At 47.3% G+C, this 14,814-nt stretch overlaps 1 protein-coding gene across 3 annotated transcripts in view; it reads right to left on the minus strand.

The window, feature by feature from the left end:
• The window catches only part of GRHL1 (grainyhead like transcription factor 1), a 44,088-nt gene extending 36,236 nt beyond the window's left edge, over positions 1-7,852 (minus strand). The window contains exons 1-3 of one of the 3 annotated variants that reach the window (XM_030037915.2): positions 7,734-7,852; positions 3,799-3,985; positions 664-734 (exon numbers count right to left, since the gene is read on the minus strand). In XM_030037915.2, the coding sequence (XP_029893775.1) occupies positions 664-734; positions 3,799-3,985; positions 7,734-7,753 (278 nt within the window). In that variant the 5' untranslated portion in view covers positions 7,754-7,852. Of the gene's footprint in view, positions 1-663; positions 735-3,798; positions 3,986-6,432; positions 6,452-7,085; positions 7,212-7,733 lie in introns of those variants that run through there. The other 2 variants (XM_030037914.1, XM_030037916.2) reach the window with 2 other exon arrangements.
• Between the last annotated feature and the right edge of the window lie 6,962 nt (positions 7,853-14,814).

Raw genomic sequence — 14,814 nt, forward strand, 5'->3', positions numbered from 1 at the left:
TCCTTAAAGCATTCTAGTCTGTCCAAAGGAAGAGGATGGTAGGAGGGGAAGCCTGGCTTGAATGAACCTCACATTCGTAATATTTACTTAAGTCAGTATCATCTTCTGCTTGGGAGGCACGAGAGAGGGAGGGCAGGAAGAGGAAGAAAGGCAGGCGTTCCAGAGGATACAAAGGAAGTCCATGAACAATACAAAACCAAAACTAAATCGCAAGCACTTTGAAGTCCTTCCCTATCAGCCCATGCACGAAGAAGCAATGCTGCTGGTAGCTGAGAACAAAGTCAGCAGTGAGCAACTGAGGCAACCACCTGCAAAAATAAAAGGATCACCAGTCACCTCCGCAGCCTTGGGAAGGGGTGCCAGTGTTACCAGGCTGTGCCTAGTGTTAAAAAGACCAGCTTTTGCTATGCTGACTGTATGACACCAGCACAGAGAAAGCAGATGGATGGCGATGAGCAGCAGTTTGGGCCTCAGCTCTCCACATCATGGTCCAATCCCCATCCTGTTCCTGGGGCAGTGCAGGAATTTGGGGCACAGAGTAAAAGCAAACCACTTCTCTCTTCCAGCACAATGCTGTAGTGCAGCATGTTACTTTTCTTCAGCAGCTTTGGTGGTGTAGGAGGGAAGGGAGACAAGCAGACAAACAATAATAAAAACTAATACCTTTTGCTATGGTCTTGGTCAGGATGTTCTACCTCTGGTTTAGCTGTTGAAGATCTCCTCTCCCTTGGAACCTAGGAAATACAAGACATGCTGTAATTGCGCTCTTCCTCCCATACAAAAAAAAAAAAAGCCATCACTCCTCAAAAACACAGAGACTTAGTGAAATTAAGCAAGCATCACTCTCTGATACCAGTCATTATTAGCATTACAGCTTGACCAATGTTCGTACAGCTTTGGGATGCCAGGCCGACCCCAGGCGATGTCCTGCAGATCCCTGTGTAGACTACTCGGCCAGCTGTGCCGGCCCTGGGCTCCTGCCAGCACCAGGCGGTGGGAAAACCGGTGCAGAAAACGGTCCATCCCTGGCTGGAGCACCAGCACTGGGGTGAGCAGGACCAGAAGCAGAGCCCCCAAGGTTTGCTCCGGCAGTGAAGGTTTCCTCCTCCGCGGGCTGGCAGGGTTCAGCTTGCTGGATGAGCTCAAGGCTTGTGAAAGGACACTGCTCCACAGCCCCTTCCCCATGAACACGTGCTCTCTGGGCCAATTCCTCAAAGACCACTTGAGGCTTTCCTCTCTCCTTGGAGACCAGGGGATTCGGGGATGCTCAGGTCCCGTAAGTGTATTGGGATGCTACAGATAATTTTTGTGCACAGCCACATACAACACCCTGTCCCAAACTGTATTAAATCTTTTATAAACAAAAGGTAATGACCAATGCTCTGGATTTAAGACAGCTCAATACTGCTCCTCATATTTTATGCTGCGGACAGGATTTGCCCTGAAAACACCACATACCACAACACTGATCACAAGCCACCTCGTCCACACACAGACACGTGCCATTTTCCTGGCTGCGCGGCAAGGCCAAGGCGTACGGAAGAAGGTGAACTCTTCGACCTGCGGCAGCTCGGTTCACTGGAGCACACAGCCAGTGCCCCAGCGACCCAAACGGCTCTTGCCACCACTGGCACAAGCCCATGGTGCTCAGGTCCCCTCAACTGCACAGCAAGCCCAGACACGCTCCTCTGCAAACCCACACATGGCACCCAGGGCTTTTGTCACCCTCAACACGCCTCCTGAATGAGCAAAGCAAACACCTTCTGGTGCAAGGAGGAGTAAACTCCCACCACCGTCCTTCGCTGAAGCCTGCTGAGAGACTGCCTGCCTTTGCCAGCTTGGGTGCAACGCAGGGAACCACCACTTTACTGCTAACTCAAAGGCTGATGGCTTACCTGCATGAACAGCATACTTTAAACAGCGCCCGACTAACACCTAAGTCCTGGCTCTTCCGCATAACCTGGAATCTCCAGTAACACCAGAATTGCTGGATTCTCCACAGTAACCAGCAAAATTTGGAGAACCTCTAGCTGGAAACTGCTAGGAGGCCAACACTACTAGTCACTGAAAAACAAGGGTCTTCTGAGCTGCGTTTGGCCAACAGTCCTAAACTCTAGATTTTGATCAAAAATTTGTTTCCTGTAAGGTCTTATTAACCACAGTTGAGCTATCAGGGTAGCTCATTAGTCAAGCGGAAGAAAACTCAAGTTGTTTGGTTTTGTTGGGTTTTGGTTTTGTTTTTTTTTTTTTTTTTTTTTTTAATACAAAGGTGATCTCATTGGCTGCCTTTAATATTGCAGAGGGGGCATATTAGAAATGTCTAGATGTTGTCCCTCTAGCATTACTTCGTAACAACCCCCAATAAATCTTTCAACCTCTAAACATTTTGCTTCATGCAAGCGTACAGGATACCTGTTCTTCCACAGATTTTTCTGTACACCCACTGATACCCAAACATAAGAGGAAACCCCGAATTAGACATTAATGTACAGCAAATCCCTTCTGCTTTGCCAAGCGTGAGGGATCAACATCAACGTTCTCTTTGTAATCTACAGGTTTAGAAATCAAAACTGATTTTGTGGATTAAAATCATTCTGGTGAAAAGCGGTGTGTTTTTTTTTTTTTTTTCCAAAAGCATAGCAAGCACAGGCACAAAGCAGAAAGCCAGTTTTCTCACAGAACTAGCTGAATATCATCCACATCAGTGAGTTTGTGGCATTCTGTCGTGTGCGTGTGGAGTGCTAATCTCCATATTAAGCATTACAAGAACATTTTGATACGTAAGACATGTTCAACTCTTAAAAGGGCAGGCAAGGTTTTTGCGTGCACAAGGCAACCTCTCCTCATGCTTGAAGAATATAGAGACACTGGCAATTGCACTCACTGCTGTTAAGACACTAGCCAAAGTGTCAGGCACGTGAGTCAAGTCAGCCTCCTGGCCGCCCTGCATGCTCAGCAAAGTAAAAAAAAGGCATCTCCACCCGGTGAGCCAGGCCACTGTAAAGCAGGCATCTAACACGAGCAGGACTCCTCCCCGCCTGGAAACGCTTGCTGGCCTCCACTGACTTGGACATGGACTGGAGATAACTACCCTAGCTTAGACTTCTGGTATTTAGGAAAGAAAGCTCAGCAAAACGTATCCCACACAAACCAGAAGGTTATCTGTTTGACTGTTCAATTCACCTGTGAGCATCTAGGAAGGCACATGGAGAAGACCATGAACACTGGGGAAGACAGTTGTCAAAGCATTAACAGGTTACAACAGCTGAAGCTTACTGAAGATAACGAGGGATGCAGACAGCAACTGCTTCAGGTGGACACTTCCGCCCCACACACCACCAAAAATCTGTAGTTACAGCGTAGTATCAGGTGAGACTAAGGTAGCACATCAAAGCCCCAACAAAAGCCAACGGTTCCACCAGAATAGGGATCACATGAGCAAAAGGAGAGAAGTTTCTTTCTCCATGTGTATTCAGACAGGGACATGCTCCCAAAGTCTCATCCTTCATGACTATTTCTACAATACATTGCCTCCTGCAGAACCTGGAGTTGACAGGCAAAGTGCTACTGAAGCTTTTGACCCATTACATTAAGATTCGGGGGATCTTATTTTACTGAGCTAAAAATAAACCAGTTTTCAGAAAAAGGGACATGGAATTTTTTCCATTTAAAAACCACATAGTTTAAAGTCCTTGTGATCTATACATAGCTTCTGCAAAATCCTCTAGCAAATGACACCTTCTCCACAGGTGGAACAAGAGCTCCGCTGGCTGCCAGAGCATACCCACGCCAATCTACCTTGTAGTAATCATAGAGCAGTCCGAGGGCAGCTGCGCTGTCTTCATCACCATTGATGCTCATCATGGCTTTGGTTGCTGCTGTAAGGGGATTTTCAAGAAAGGTTTTCCAGGCCTCATCTTCACTGGTGTAAGGACGTCTCTGAGAGTAGAGAGAGTCATTCTGAAGAACCAACACGGGTCTTTTACTTGAATCATAAAAAAAAAGAAGAAAGAAAAAAGCCACCTGTTAGAACACATGAAAAACATTCCTAAAGTTCTTCAAAATTAGCTGCCCCAGTTTCACAGGGTTCATATTCTGATTCAGTGCACTGCAAGGATTAGTCAACACAAAACCCCCAGAAACCTAATTCTGATCTCACTCACGCTCAGTGTAAATCAGGATTAATTTGACCAAACTCAGCTGGATTACACGAGTCTATATAAAAAGGCAAAGCTGTTTAAAAGCACAACTGACCTGTTCATGCTCTGAATCCAACCCAGAAAGAGTTACACACGCTTACTGGCCTACCACCTACAAAACCTCTAGCACATCCCACGTAATACTACCAAGCTGCAACCTGCTCCAGTTCCCATGTGGAAGTAGAAAACATGAATTAACGAAATATCTCTTTCCCCCAATGCTTTCAGAGGGTGTCTTTGCTCTCAGAGTGTATCTGAAAACACCACCTAGAAGCTGCCGATTATAGACTACATAGGGAAATTGGTCAAAGGGACCTCAAATCAATTTGGCAGTGAATTTTTCTGGCAAAGGAAGACGAAAGAGTTACTGCCTGGTTACTCTTGAAATAATCCGTGACACTGGTTTGAAACACCCTCAACACATGACTGGGAAAAAAGAAAAAAACTGGAGTTTTTTCCTTTATGTCATAGTATTAAAAAAAAAAAAAAATTTATATTTACTCTGAACATTTTGAGATTGCTGGGAACTTGGACCTTCTGCCCACAGATGAAAGTAGGACATCTGTAGAAAACGCTGTCCTACCAGCTTAGACAACTTAATATATTTTGCTTCTATTGGTAAAATATACGCTTCATCTTTCAAGTGAGTTCAAGCTAATGTTGTTTAAATCTGACTTTTAAACCAATTCAAACAGTTTTCCTTCCAGTGCAAGTGTAACATTAGTTTACTGCAGATTGGTGGGGAGAGAAGGGAGGCCATTTTATTTTCTTAAATAATCCCAAACGCAGCACTTTTTTTAATGAATTGGTAATAGTTTAAAATAAATAAATAAATAAATATATTTAAAAAACCAAACCCCACAAAAAGCAGTTCCCCACCACCATCACACGCCTTCCCCGGTAGATAAGCATTCTTTTAATCTATCTACCCAGATGCATGCAGAGATTGAAATATACTACAAATACAAAAAGTTGTGAAACAAAGTTGTGAAATACTCTAATCACTATAATCATCTTAACAGTATCCTACATTTATCACCACCTTCTACCAAAAAAGATTGCAAAGCACTTTGCAAATTACGCGTTCGATCCTTTATTGGTTACACAAAGAGTCTCGGAGTCTCGCTGAGCTTCAGTAGGACAGCTTGGCTGAGCTGAAGACACTTAAAGTGAGTGGGAGTTTCCAGGACTTGTAAGAGCACTTTGTGGCTATAAATCAGTATTATATAATTGGAAAAAAGCAAACAACAATGACAAAAAAGACAAGCTCTTGCACCAGGCCCTTTCTTTAGGTCTTTGTGCATATTTGTGTACACGCTGACGCATATACTAAAATGCAACGTACCAAAACGCAGATACCTCTGGTAACGAGGACATCCACTTTCTATCAAGGCGAGGCGAGCAGCAGAAGACAAAGCAGAATTTTCTTTAGGGACGTGGTACAACCTCCTATTCTTGTACAACGTGATAAAAGAAACCTTGGCTATCCATAGCAAATGGGTAAATCCTCCAGTTAAAGTCACTCATAAAGAAAAAGGCAACTGAAGTCACCTGGGTGCAGTTCACTTGATCCATCCCTGCCAAGCTGAAGGGCTAAGTCAGCCTTGCTGGAACTCACAAGACCACTAAGCTGATTCCCTCCAGCAACGCAATGCTCACACGGAAAGAGGGAGCCAAATGAGAACCAAAAATACTGAGAACTAAAGCAGCCACTAACCAGAAATGTAGCAGATACAAAAACTAGGTATTTTTGTGTGATTTGTCATTGCAACACCTAAATATAATACACATTGCCCTACAGGTAACCTACTCCCCTAAAAGCAGAGTAGAAAGAATTATCTGCAGAATTATCAAGAGAAGCGCAGGGTTTGGCAGTAACTCAATCCCTTAACAGAACCACTGCTTCTTTCAGAAAAATGAGAAGTTTTATTAATAAGAGAAGGCAAACATGTATTTTTCCTAAGTTTTAAGTTTCAAGATTACTGGCACATGGATCTGCTCACAAAGTAGTAGATATGTCCAGCAAAGGCTGGAAATAAGTTTCCTACTGCAGTTTTAATAATTTCTGAAATTTATTTTCTGCGTGACAGAAGCAGAGGACTATTACAAAAAGCAGATACTCTCTCTTTGCCTGCGAGGATCCCACAGCCTGCAACGTTCTGTCTTCAGATCACAGAAACTATTCTAACTTGCTTGCTTAACCGATCCCAAGCCCATCCTTTCTCTCCCTCACCGTGCAATTCAGCTCGAGACGTAAAGAGATCCTCAGCCGCACTCTGCTTTATACCTGGTCTTGCACAGAGCACGCCTTTAATGCTGAGGCAGCAGAGAGGATTTCTTTCGCCGGCTTCTTTCTGCATGCCAGGAAAGTGAAGTGCACGTACCTAAATCGCTGTGGCCGCATCTATTAAGTGTCATCGGGGGTAAAAATACATATAAAAAAATCCTAATCACAGGGTGAAGTTAGCGAGCTGTTGCGTTAGAGAGTCCTCTTTCTAGAAAAAGCAGTATATTAAAAAAAAGCCATCCGTAAAACCCCTACGCTTTCCCCAGGGAACGAGGGCATTTGAGTCACCGATCACCCAAAAGGCAGCAACTTTACGATCGGTTCTCCAAACCACCTCAGAGTTGCCCCGTTTTCTACTCGCTCCCAGCGCCCGCCGTCTCCCGACGGACACGGTGACGAGCCTGGAAGCCAACCCAGGCCATTAAACTCGGCCAGGGATCCGTCCGAAGAAGACGCCTCGGCACCCCCCACCGCGGAGTCACCCGAAACGCGCCTCCAGCCCGGCCTTAACTCCTCTGACACCCGCGTCCGCGCACGACGAGGCGGCTGCAGCCCAGCCGGCCGAGAGCCCCCCCCCGTGCGCCGCCCGACCCCCTCACCTGCCGAAATCCACCTTGCCGGAGGGGTGCGCCTCGTAGAAGTCCATGGGGGCCGCTCCCGCCGCCGGGCAGCGGCGCGGGGCTCCGGCGGGGGCGGGGGGGGACGGACGACGGGACGGCCCGCCGCTGCGGCTCCGCCCGCCTCCCTCAGCCCCCCGGGAGAGGGGCAGCCCGGCGCTGCGGCGGCGCCCGCTCCTCCCGACGGCGCGGCCCGCTCGCCGCCGCCGCCCGCATTTAAGGCGCGGCGCGGCGGGGCGGGGGGGGGGGGGGGCGGACGGCGGCGGCGCTGACCCACGCCTCGCCGCGGGTGTCGGGTTTCAAAGCCGGCCCTGCCTCGCCGCTCGCCTCGCGGGGCGGGGTGGCCGCCGGGGTCGCGCCGCCGGGCCCCCCCCCCCCCCCCCCGCCATTTCGCACCGCCCCGCCGCAGCCTCCGGTTGCTCCTCCGAGAAGATGGAGGGGGGCGGGCCCCCGCGGAGAGCGGCTCCCCCCCCCCGGCCCGGCCCGGCCCCACAGGAGAGCGGGCCCCGGGCGGCGAGCCCCTCTCGCCGCAGCACACCCCCCCGCCCCCCCCCCCGGCGGGGCGGCAGCACCGGTCGGACCGGACCCGGTTCTCCCCCCCCCCCCCCTTCCCCCGCCCGGCTCGCTCACTTGTCGTAGTCTTGTGTCATGTCTGGCGGAGGCAGCGGGCGGCAGAACTGGCCCGGCGGGTCGGGAGGGCGAGGCGGGGGCGAGCGGAGAGAGCAGCGCGCAGCCCGCCGCACCGACGGGTTTTGTCGGCTTTTCTCGCCCGCTCAGGTGGCTCCCGCAGCCGCAGGTGGACGGGCGCCGGCGCGACGCTTCCCATTGGCTGCCGCGGAGCGGGGGGCGGAGCCGCCGCGCCCCCATTGGGCGGCCGGGCGGGGAGGGGCGGTGCCGGCGCCCGTGCGGGGCTCCGCGGGGGACGGGCGGCGGCGGCGGCTGGGGCAGCGCTGGGGCGGCCCGTAGGGGCCGGGCCGGGCCGGGCCGGGCCGGGCGGTGCCGGCGGCGGCCCCTGCCGTAGAACGCGGGGGACGGCGCACGTAAGGGACAAGTAAAACTCCGCGGGGAAGGCTGCTGTCCTGAGGAAAAAAAAAAAAAACAAAACCAAACCAACCCCTTTTCCTCCCGGTTTCACCTCTCCGCCAGCACGCACGGCGTCCGCGGGGGCTAAGGCGCTGGCACCGCAGCTGCCCCCGAGTCCCCAGCACTCTTCTCCCGGCCGCGGGGGCTCCCCGAGCGGCCCGTCCCGCTCCGCGCCGAGGCCCGGGGCCGGGCCGGATGGGGCACGGCCTCAGGGGCCGCCGGGCTGGGGCTCTCGGCGGGGCACGCGGCAATCGCCCTGGGATCCTTTTCGCACTAGAACTGGGTCTCCCCTCTGCCTGTCCCACCCCCTACGACCTCGCTTCTCGTTGCGGTACCAGCCCCACCGCTAGGAAAGTCTACAGGCGGCACAAGGCGCGTTAACGGGCAGGCGCCGCGCTGAGTGCCCGGGCACCGCGGATCCCGGCGTCGTTACGCGCCTCACGGGCGAAGGCGGGCTCGGAGGGAGAGGGAGGTTCGCGATGGCGTTACTGCTGGAAATACGTCTAAATCCCCCGGTCTGACAACGGCGGCAACATTACAAATACATCGGATATATCCAAAGTGACGTGCGTACATTTGAATCAGAAAGATCTTCAGTTTCTCCTTGAGAAATAAGGGTGGGAGGTTGCTTGTTTAAGTAACAACTTGAATCAAACCCATATAGCAACAGTGCTACCTATCGCATGTCACGATGCTTCAGATAGCTACTGTAATTTAAAAGTATGCACGCTAATAAGAGGTCTCTCCTTCTAGGTCAAAATCTCTTCCCTCTTTGTACAGGATATACTCCAGTGCAAAACTATAGAAGGACGATTCAAGCAGCCAACCGAAGGAAATATGAAACTAAAGGGAACAAACTTTCACTGAGGGTCTAATCCTGGCAGTTGCTTAATATCCTCTGACTGGATTACAACTAGCGTTCTAAATACAAAATTCTTTGTTTGGATCTGCAAACATCGCCACTAGGATGGCAAAAGGTAAATATTACTGCAGGAGAATCTTGCTCTACAAAGTGAAATGAACTGATGTAAATTGTTCTTTATGACATGGCGATAAAAGGTATTCTATATTTTTAACCCATTTTAAAAATCTAATTCGAGACTACATAGAAGAAAATTTCTTATCTGGTCTCACCTATGGAAAAAAAATTCTGTCATTCGATTAAGTTGTCAGAAAGTTACGTTTTTCCAAACAAGCATAACTCGCTTTGTTTCCGATACAAATTACAAAACCAGCTCAAATTCGCAAGCACTGGGAAGGACTGCTAACTTTCTCAGGTGTTATTCACCCCTCACGCTCCCTGCTTCTGTTCGTGCATACTTTTCATTAACAATAAAATATAATACTACCCTGTAGCTGTAAGTGACCCAGATGCAGTACGTGCTGAAGTTCAGTCACATGTTTACATTGCACCCAAATTGCTAAAATCTTAGTAATGTGCCACGCTTGGTATTTCTACTTAACTAGAATTTACCATGATTTTATTCCAAACAAATCAAAGCTGTTGCCTCTGCAAAAGGGATGGCTTTTCTTAACAGCCTGATCTGCCGATGAAAACTTAGTTATCGACAGAGCAATCACTTCCACATTCAGGAGACAATGATATAAACACGGGATTGTGACACCGCTGACTAATCTGCCGGTCACAATCTAGACTCTGTAACACCACTTGTAGGTGTATTTCTGTGATGTCACTAACTGGGTTGCATCATCGCTGAACAAAATCAGGCAAGAAGCACAAAGGGATTTAGCAGAGCTTTGGCTTGGGCATAAAGCCATGCCAGCCTGATGCGGCAGTGCCCTGGCACGACTTCCCTTGTCCTGCGCTGACTGGCGTTCCCTTCAACTTCTTCCCTCGCTCAGCCCTTTCACCTCAATCTCGCTGCTCTCCTCCACCTCTCAAGCCCTTTCCTTCTGCCCCGGTCCTGCCTTCAGTGTTCTCCTTCCCTTCTTCAGGTACTCGTTTCCTTTTAAATTAATCCCACTCAAAACACACGAGGAGCCCCACCGAACTCACACGCCATTTGCAACCATCTGGCTGAGCGCTGCCTCAATGTGCTTGCACCTCTTCCTAGTCTGTCTTTTGACATCGCTATCTAGAGAAACTGGGAATTATTCTGGACAAGGATTAGTTACTGTTATGACTTACCTAACAAATAAGGTTTTAAAATCTCATACCTGATAATTATCATCTACACGCACTGGCCATTCACACCTGTGTAATAAACAAGTTGCATCAAGTTTGTAACAGTACTTTTGATTTCACAAAACGCGGCAGGGAGTCAAAACAAGATACTTTCTACTTAATCTGAACCCCTAGGATGCGAGGGCCAGGCTGCAGAGCTGGCTGGAAAGAGCAGTGAATCTTCTGTACTCTCCATTACACAGCACACCAGGCAAGCTTTTCTTTTTTGCAACAGGCCTGTGGACACTAACGATAGAGCCGGAAAAGTAAGCCCGAAGCTGATCACTGACCCCCGCAGAATAATCCCGAAGGCATCAAAGGGCTGAAAAAAAAAAAAAAAAAAAAAAAAGAGAAAAGCCCAGGCAGAGGTTCATGAACTCACTAGTAAGTGAGGTGAAAGCAGGCACAGTGGAAAGAAATAGAAAGACAAGTGACAGTGGAAAGGGAAGCTGGAAATGCCTTGGAGGGAAGAGAAGATGGAAAAAGCTGGGGGGAAAAAGGGTAAAGAAATAAATAAAAGCACAATGTGTGAAATATGGAGAGGAAAATTAAAATTTGCTTTTCACTTTAGTCATATCCCTATATGCAATCTTGCTGGCATTCCTTAAAGATTCCCCTTTTGATTCTGTATTTAGCCCTAAAGATAATGTAGACGCTGTTGAGAGCATACAGACTATTCAGGGGCAGGAGGTGCAGCTCCATCAGCCTGACTGAGGACCCTCTAAAATCACTACAGTGTAAATTAATCAATTTTGCAGCAGCCCATATATTTAAAAAGTCAGCCTGAAGCCTAGAATTTTATTGACGATAAAATCTTTAGCATGTTATCCAGTCTCATTGAACTCTCTGCTCAATATTGCGCTTCCTCCAGGTTTGACTTCTGTGGACATAGGTCCTGCCGCACAGGCCGATAGTGGTGTAGCAAGAGAACAGCGCGTGCAGCTCTTTCGCTGCATACTGTTCTCTGCCTAATCCGCTTTGCTCCGCAGCATGGAAACCACCCAGCTGCCCAGTTAGGAGTTCCAAACGCCACGGATCTCAGTTCAGTAAACAAAAATGTTTTGTCACACTTTTATATCGATGCAGCAAGACTTACTGTGTGGATGAGATCCAGGGCCGGGTGGATTCCTTCACATCCTAGCAAGTTGCAGGTGGCGGTCACGGGGAGCCCTGCTGCGCCACGTCGCGGGGCCACGGTCGAAGTCCTGCTCAGAAGCACAGGAACCAGCCTGCCTGCAGGTGTGAAGCCTGCCTCGCTCGCGAGGAGCTGACAGCTCACCAGGAACTCGCTAGCTCTGCAGTCTGATATCCTGACCTTGAGAGCTGGGGCACTTGGATGTAGTTTTAGGACACTCTTCTCTTCCCTGGGCCTGTAAAGAGGTGGCGTCTTCACCCTTCTCTCTTGCAGCAGCCTCTGCTTGGCATGCAATGCTCGATCAGACAGCCATTGGAGGGATCCTCCATGAAAAGCCAGCACAGAAGCATCCCAGGATCCAGACCAAGCTATGAGATCACAACATAGACACTAAACACTCTTGGTGGCGTTCTCACGAGGCAATGGCAGGGTCTGCAGCTGATGGGCAAAGCCACTGCTACTACAAGAGGGCAGTCTATGAGCAGACACAGAATACTTCTACAATGCAGAGCAGCCATGTGAGATTATCAGAGGAATGCGCTTGTATTTTCTTTTAAAACTACCTGATGTACTGCCGGAGGCAGAGTGTAGATACTGAGGATTGGGGAGTGTTCTGGCTCTGGAAATGCTGCCATTAGCAGTTGTACAAGGGCAGCTATAACCTCACGTGAGGACACAAGCATTCATCATCTCCTGTTCTGCCAGCCCTTACTCACTCTCGTGTTCACCGTTTCAGCAGCATCCTAGCACAGGCAGCAGTGAGGAAAGCTCCTTCACGCACGCCTGTTTCCACATCTTGGCATGTCCTTTATGCTCTCCCTCACCTAATCTGGCCAGGAACAAAGGAGCTTCACATGTGAGGAGGAACAAGATCAGTAACTGCGGAGGAGATATTGGAAAGCAAGCATTCTGCATTTAATGCAAGGACAAATGCAGTGAGACACTGCTTTGACCAATCCACATACTGACACTCAGCCAGGAAATACGTATGACCACATGTGCTGGAAAGCCATTTCATTTTGGATCAAAATAGGAGATTCATTAAATGGAGTTATCCTGACTCTTCTCTGCCTGTGAAGCAGCATAAAGCTTATTCAACCTGACATGGAGAAAGGACAGATGAACCAGGGAGCAGACACCTTATTCAGGGATTTAACATTTTCAGACTTTACCTCTCCCAAACTTTTCAGCTTTCCAAGAAGTTATGAGAAAGCAAGTTATTCATTGCATTGCCTGCAACATTGCACGAAGCTTTCTCAAATCTTCCAAACACAATTGTTTCAGGGGTCATGCTAAAAATGGGTTAGGAAAGATGTAATTGCAGTGAAGCCCATACAACACACTATGGCCAATAAATTAGACTAGCATTGCTTGCAGGCACTGGGCTTTGCTGATTCTCATTCTCTGGTTAAATCAGGTTCAGGGCCCTCACTCTGCGTAAAAGGTTAAGGAGAAAGTCAAACACCTCTCCTTCATGTCTGGAAAATGGTAAAAAATATAAAAAGAAAAATGTATTTGACTAAGTTGATATTGAGAACGCAGACACACTGAGGTAGTGAAAAACTAGTAAGGTAAAATACCAATTCTGCTGAAGGCTGTACCTTTCAAACAAAAATGAAACATCCGTCATATTTCTCCACTGAAACAACAGAAAAGTTTCATTATTTAGGAGAATTCATAAAGCAAGGTTACTTTTGTACTCTTAAAGATAGGAAAACTGTGTTTAAAAATATAACACACAAACTAGGAAAAACCCTAAATTCACTTTAGAAGGCACATCAAGGTCTCAGAATAACCAATTTTCTATTGTCTAAGTTAATAATTATTTAAGTATTACAAGTCTTCTCAATATATACTGTTTTAAAAGTTTAATCTAAAAAGAACCCACTTAAGTATATAGATAAAGTTAAGAACTCTCATTCAACTTTTAGAGTAAGAAACAAAACAAACCCAGTTCTCTACTTAAAATTTCCATGGGAAGAAGTACAAAAAAGTAGCTATCAGAAGGCTGAGCTTTACCTGAACATTTTCAGCAAATAGTTACAGAAAGGACCTGTAAATTAAAAGTAGATAGAAGAGGTGGTTGGAACTGCTGGGTTGCAGCAGACACCCTGCCCTTCAGCTATCTGCCGGTAGCTGTTCAACCAGCACGGCTCCACCTCAGGGTTATATTAACTGGACTCAAAGTAGTTGTCCCAAGAGAGCTGAACTACACTTCACTGAAGATAAGGCACTCTTGTGGCTGGTCAGCCTCTTAAACATTGTTACTCCAACATAAGTGTTGATTGATTAAACTGGATAGAACTAACATTTAAGTATTTTAGGGGCACACCCTTTACTTCTAAATCTGACTCTTAACCTATGTGTCCAGAAGGCACATGGCTCTTGATGATTAACTGCAAGCTTTATTCCTGTTTATTAAAGTACAGCCTTAATTTATTCAAACATCTAAGGGAGCTTTGTTACATTTGTAACAATGTAACAATGAGTACAGTATTTTTAATTTATGAAGCTCAGATTTTACTACTACAGTAGTTTTAAAAGAAAGGTATACCTATAATTAAATGCATAAGTCTTTCAAATAAAGACTTCTGAATTAAATGAATCCTTTGTGTATAACAAGATGTCTTTTAGATAGCTAATTCAAAACTTTAACAGATATTATAGTAAAAAGAATGAGACACTTCCAGTCGCTTGAGTGAGCACTGTTGAAAACAGTGACAATGTGTATTACACTTCTGTAGATTTTTAACCAATACAAATACTCATCTAGAACAAGAACAATCAATAATTTTACCAAATATTTACAAACTTTAGTAATTCACTCAGGTGAGGTCAAACATAATAGATAATGGCTAATTTTAAAACACAAACACCAGACACAAGATGAGATTCAAATTGGTATATTCTGAGTCCATTAATGTAAACATCAGTTCAACACACATCTTGTTGTCAGAAGTCTGAGGTATCTAGTGCAACGTGGCAATAGATTTAGACATACTAAACTGTACCGACTTATGAAATCTCTAACACATACAACAAGTAACAACTCAGTCTGCTCTTTCCTCTTCCCCCATCAAGCACAGTTTAGCTCTGGATGGCTAAAACTGTGCCTTCTCTTCTGCATGTTACAATCACTTTATGGGACAATTGCTCTAAATCCCTGTTCTACAGTAACTACTTAATATATCTGAAAAACTAAAAACTTTCACCCAAACTGTCTTTTCTGTCACCTTAAATCAGGACACCACGCTTAATTACCTCCTGCCTCTACTGAGCCAGCGAAGCCTCCTGGTTTGCCAGTATTT

The sequence above is a fragment of the Aquila chrysaetos genome, chromosome 15 (assembly GCF_900496995.4).
Source record: "Aquila chrysaetos chrysaetos chromosome 15, bAquChr1.4, whole genome shotgun sequence".
In the NCBI taxonomy this organism is placed as follows: domain Eukaryota; kingdom Metazoa; phylum Chordata; class Aves; order Accipitriformes; family Accipitridae; genus Aquila; species Aquila chrysaetos.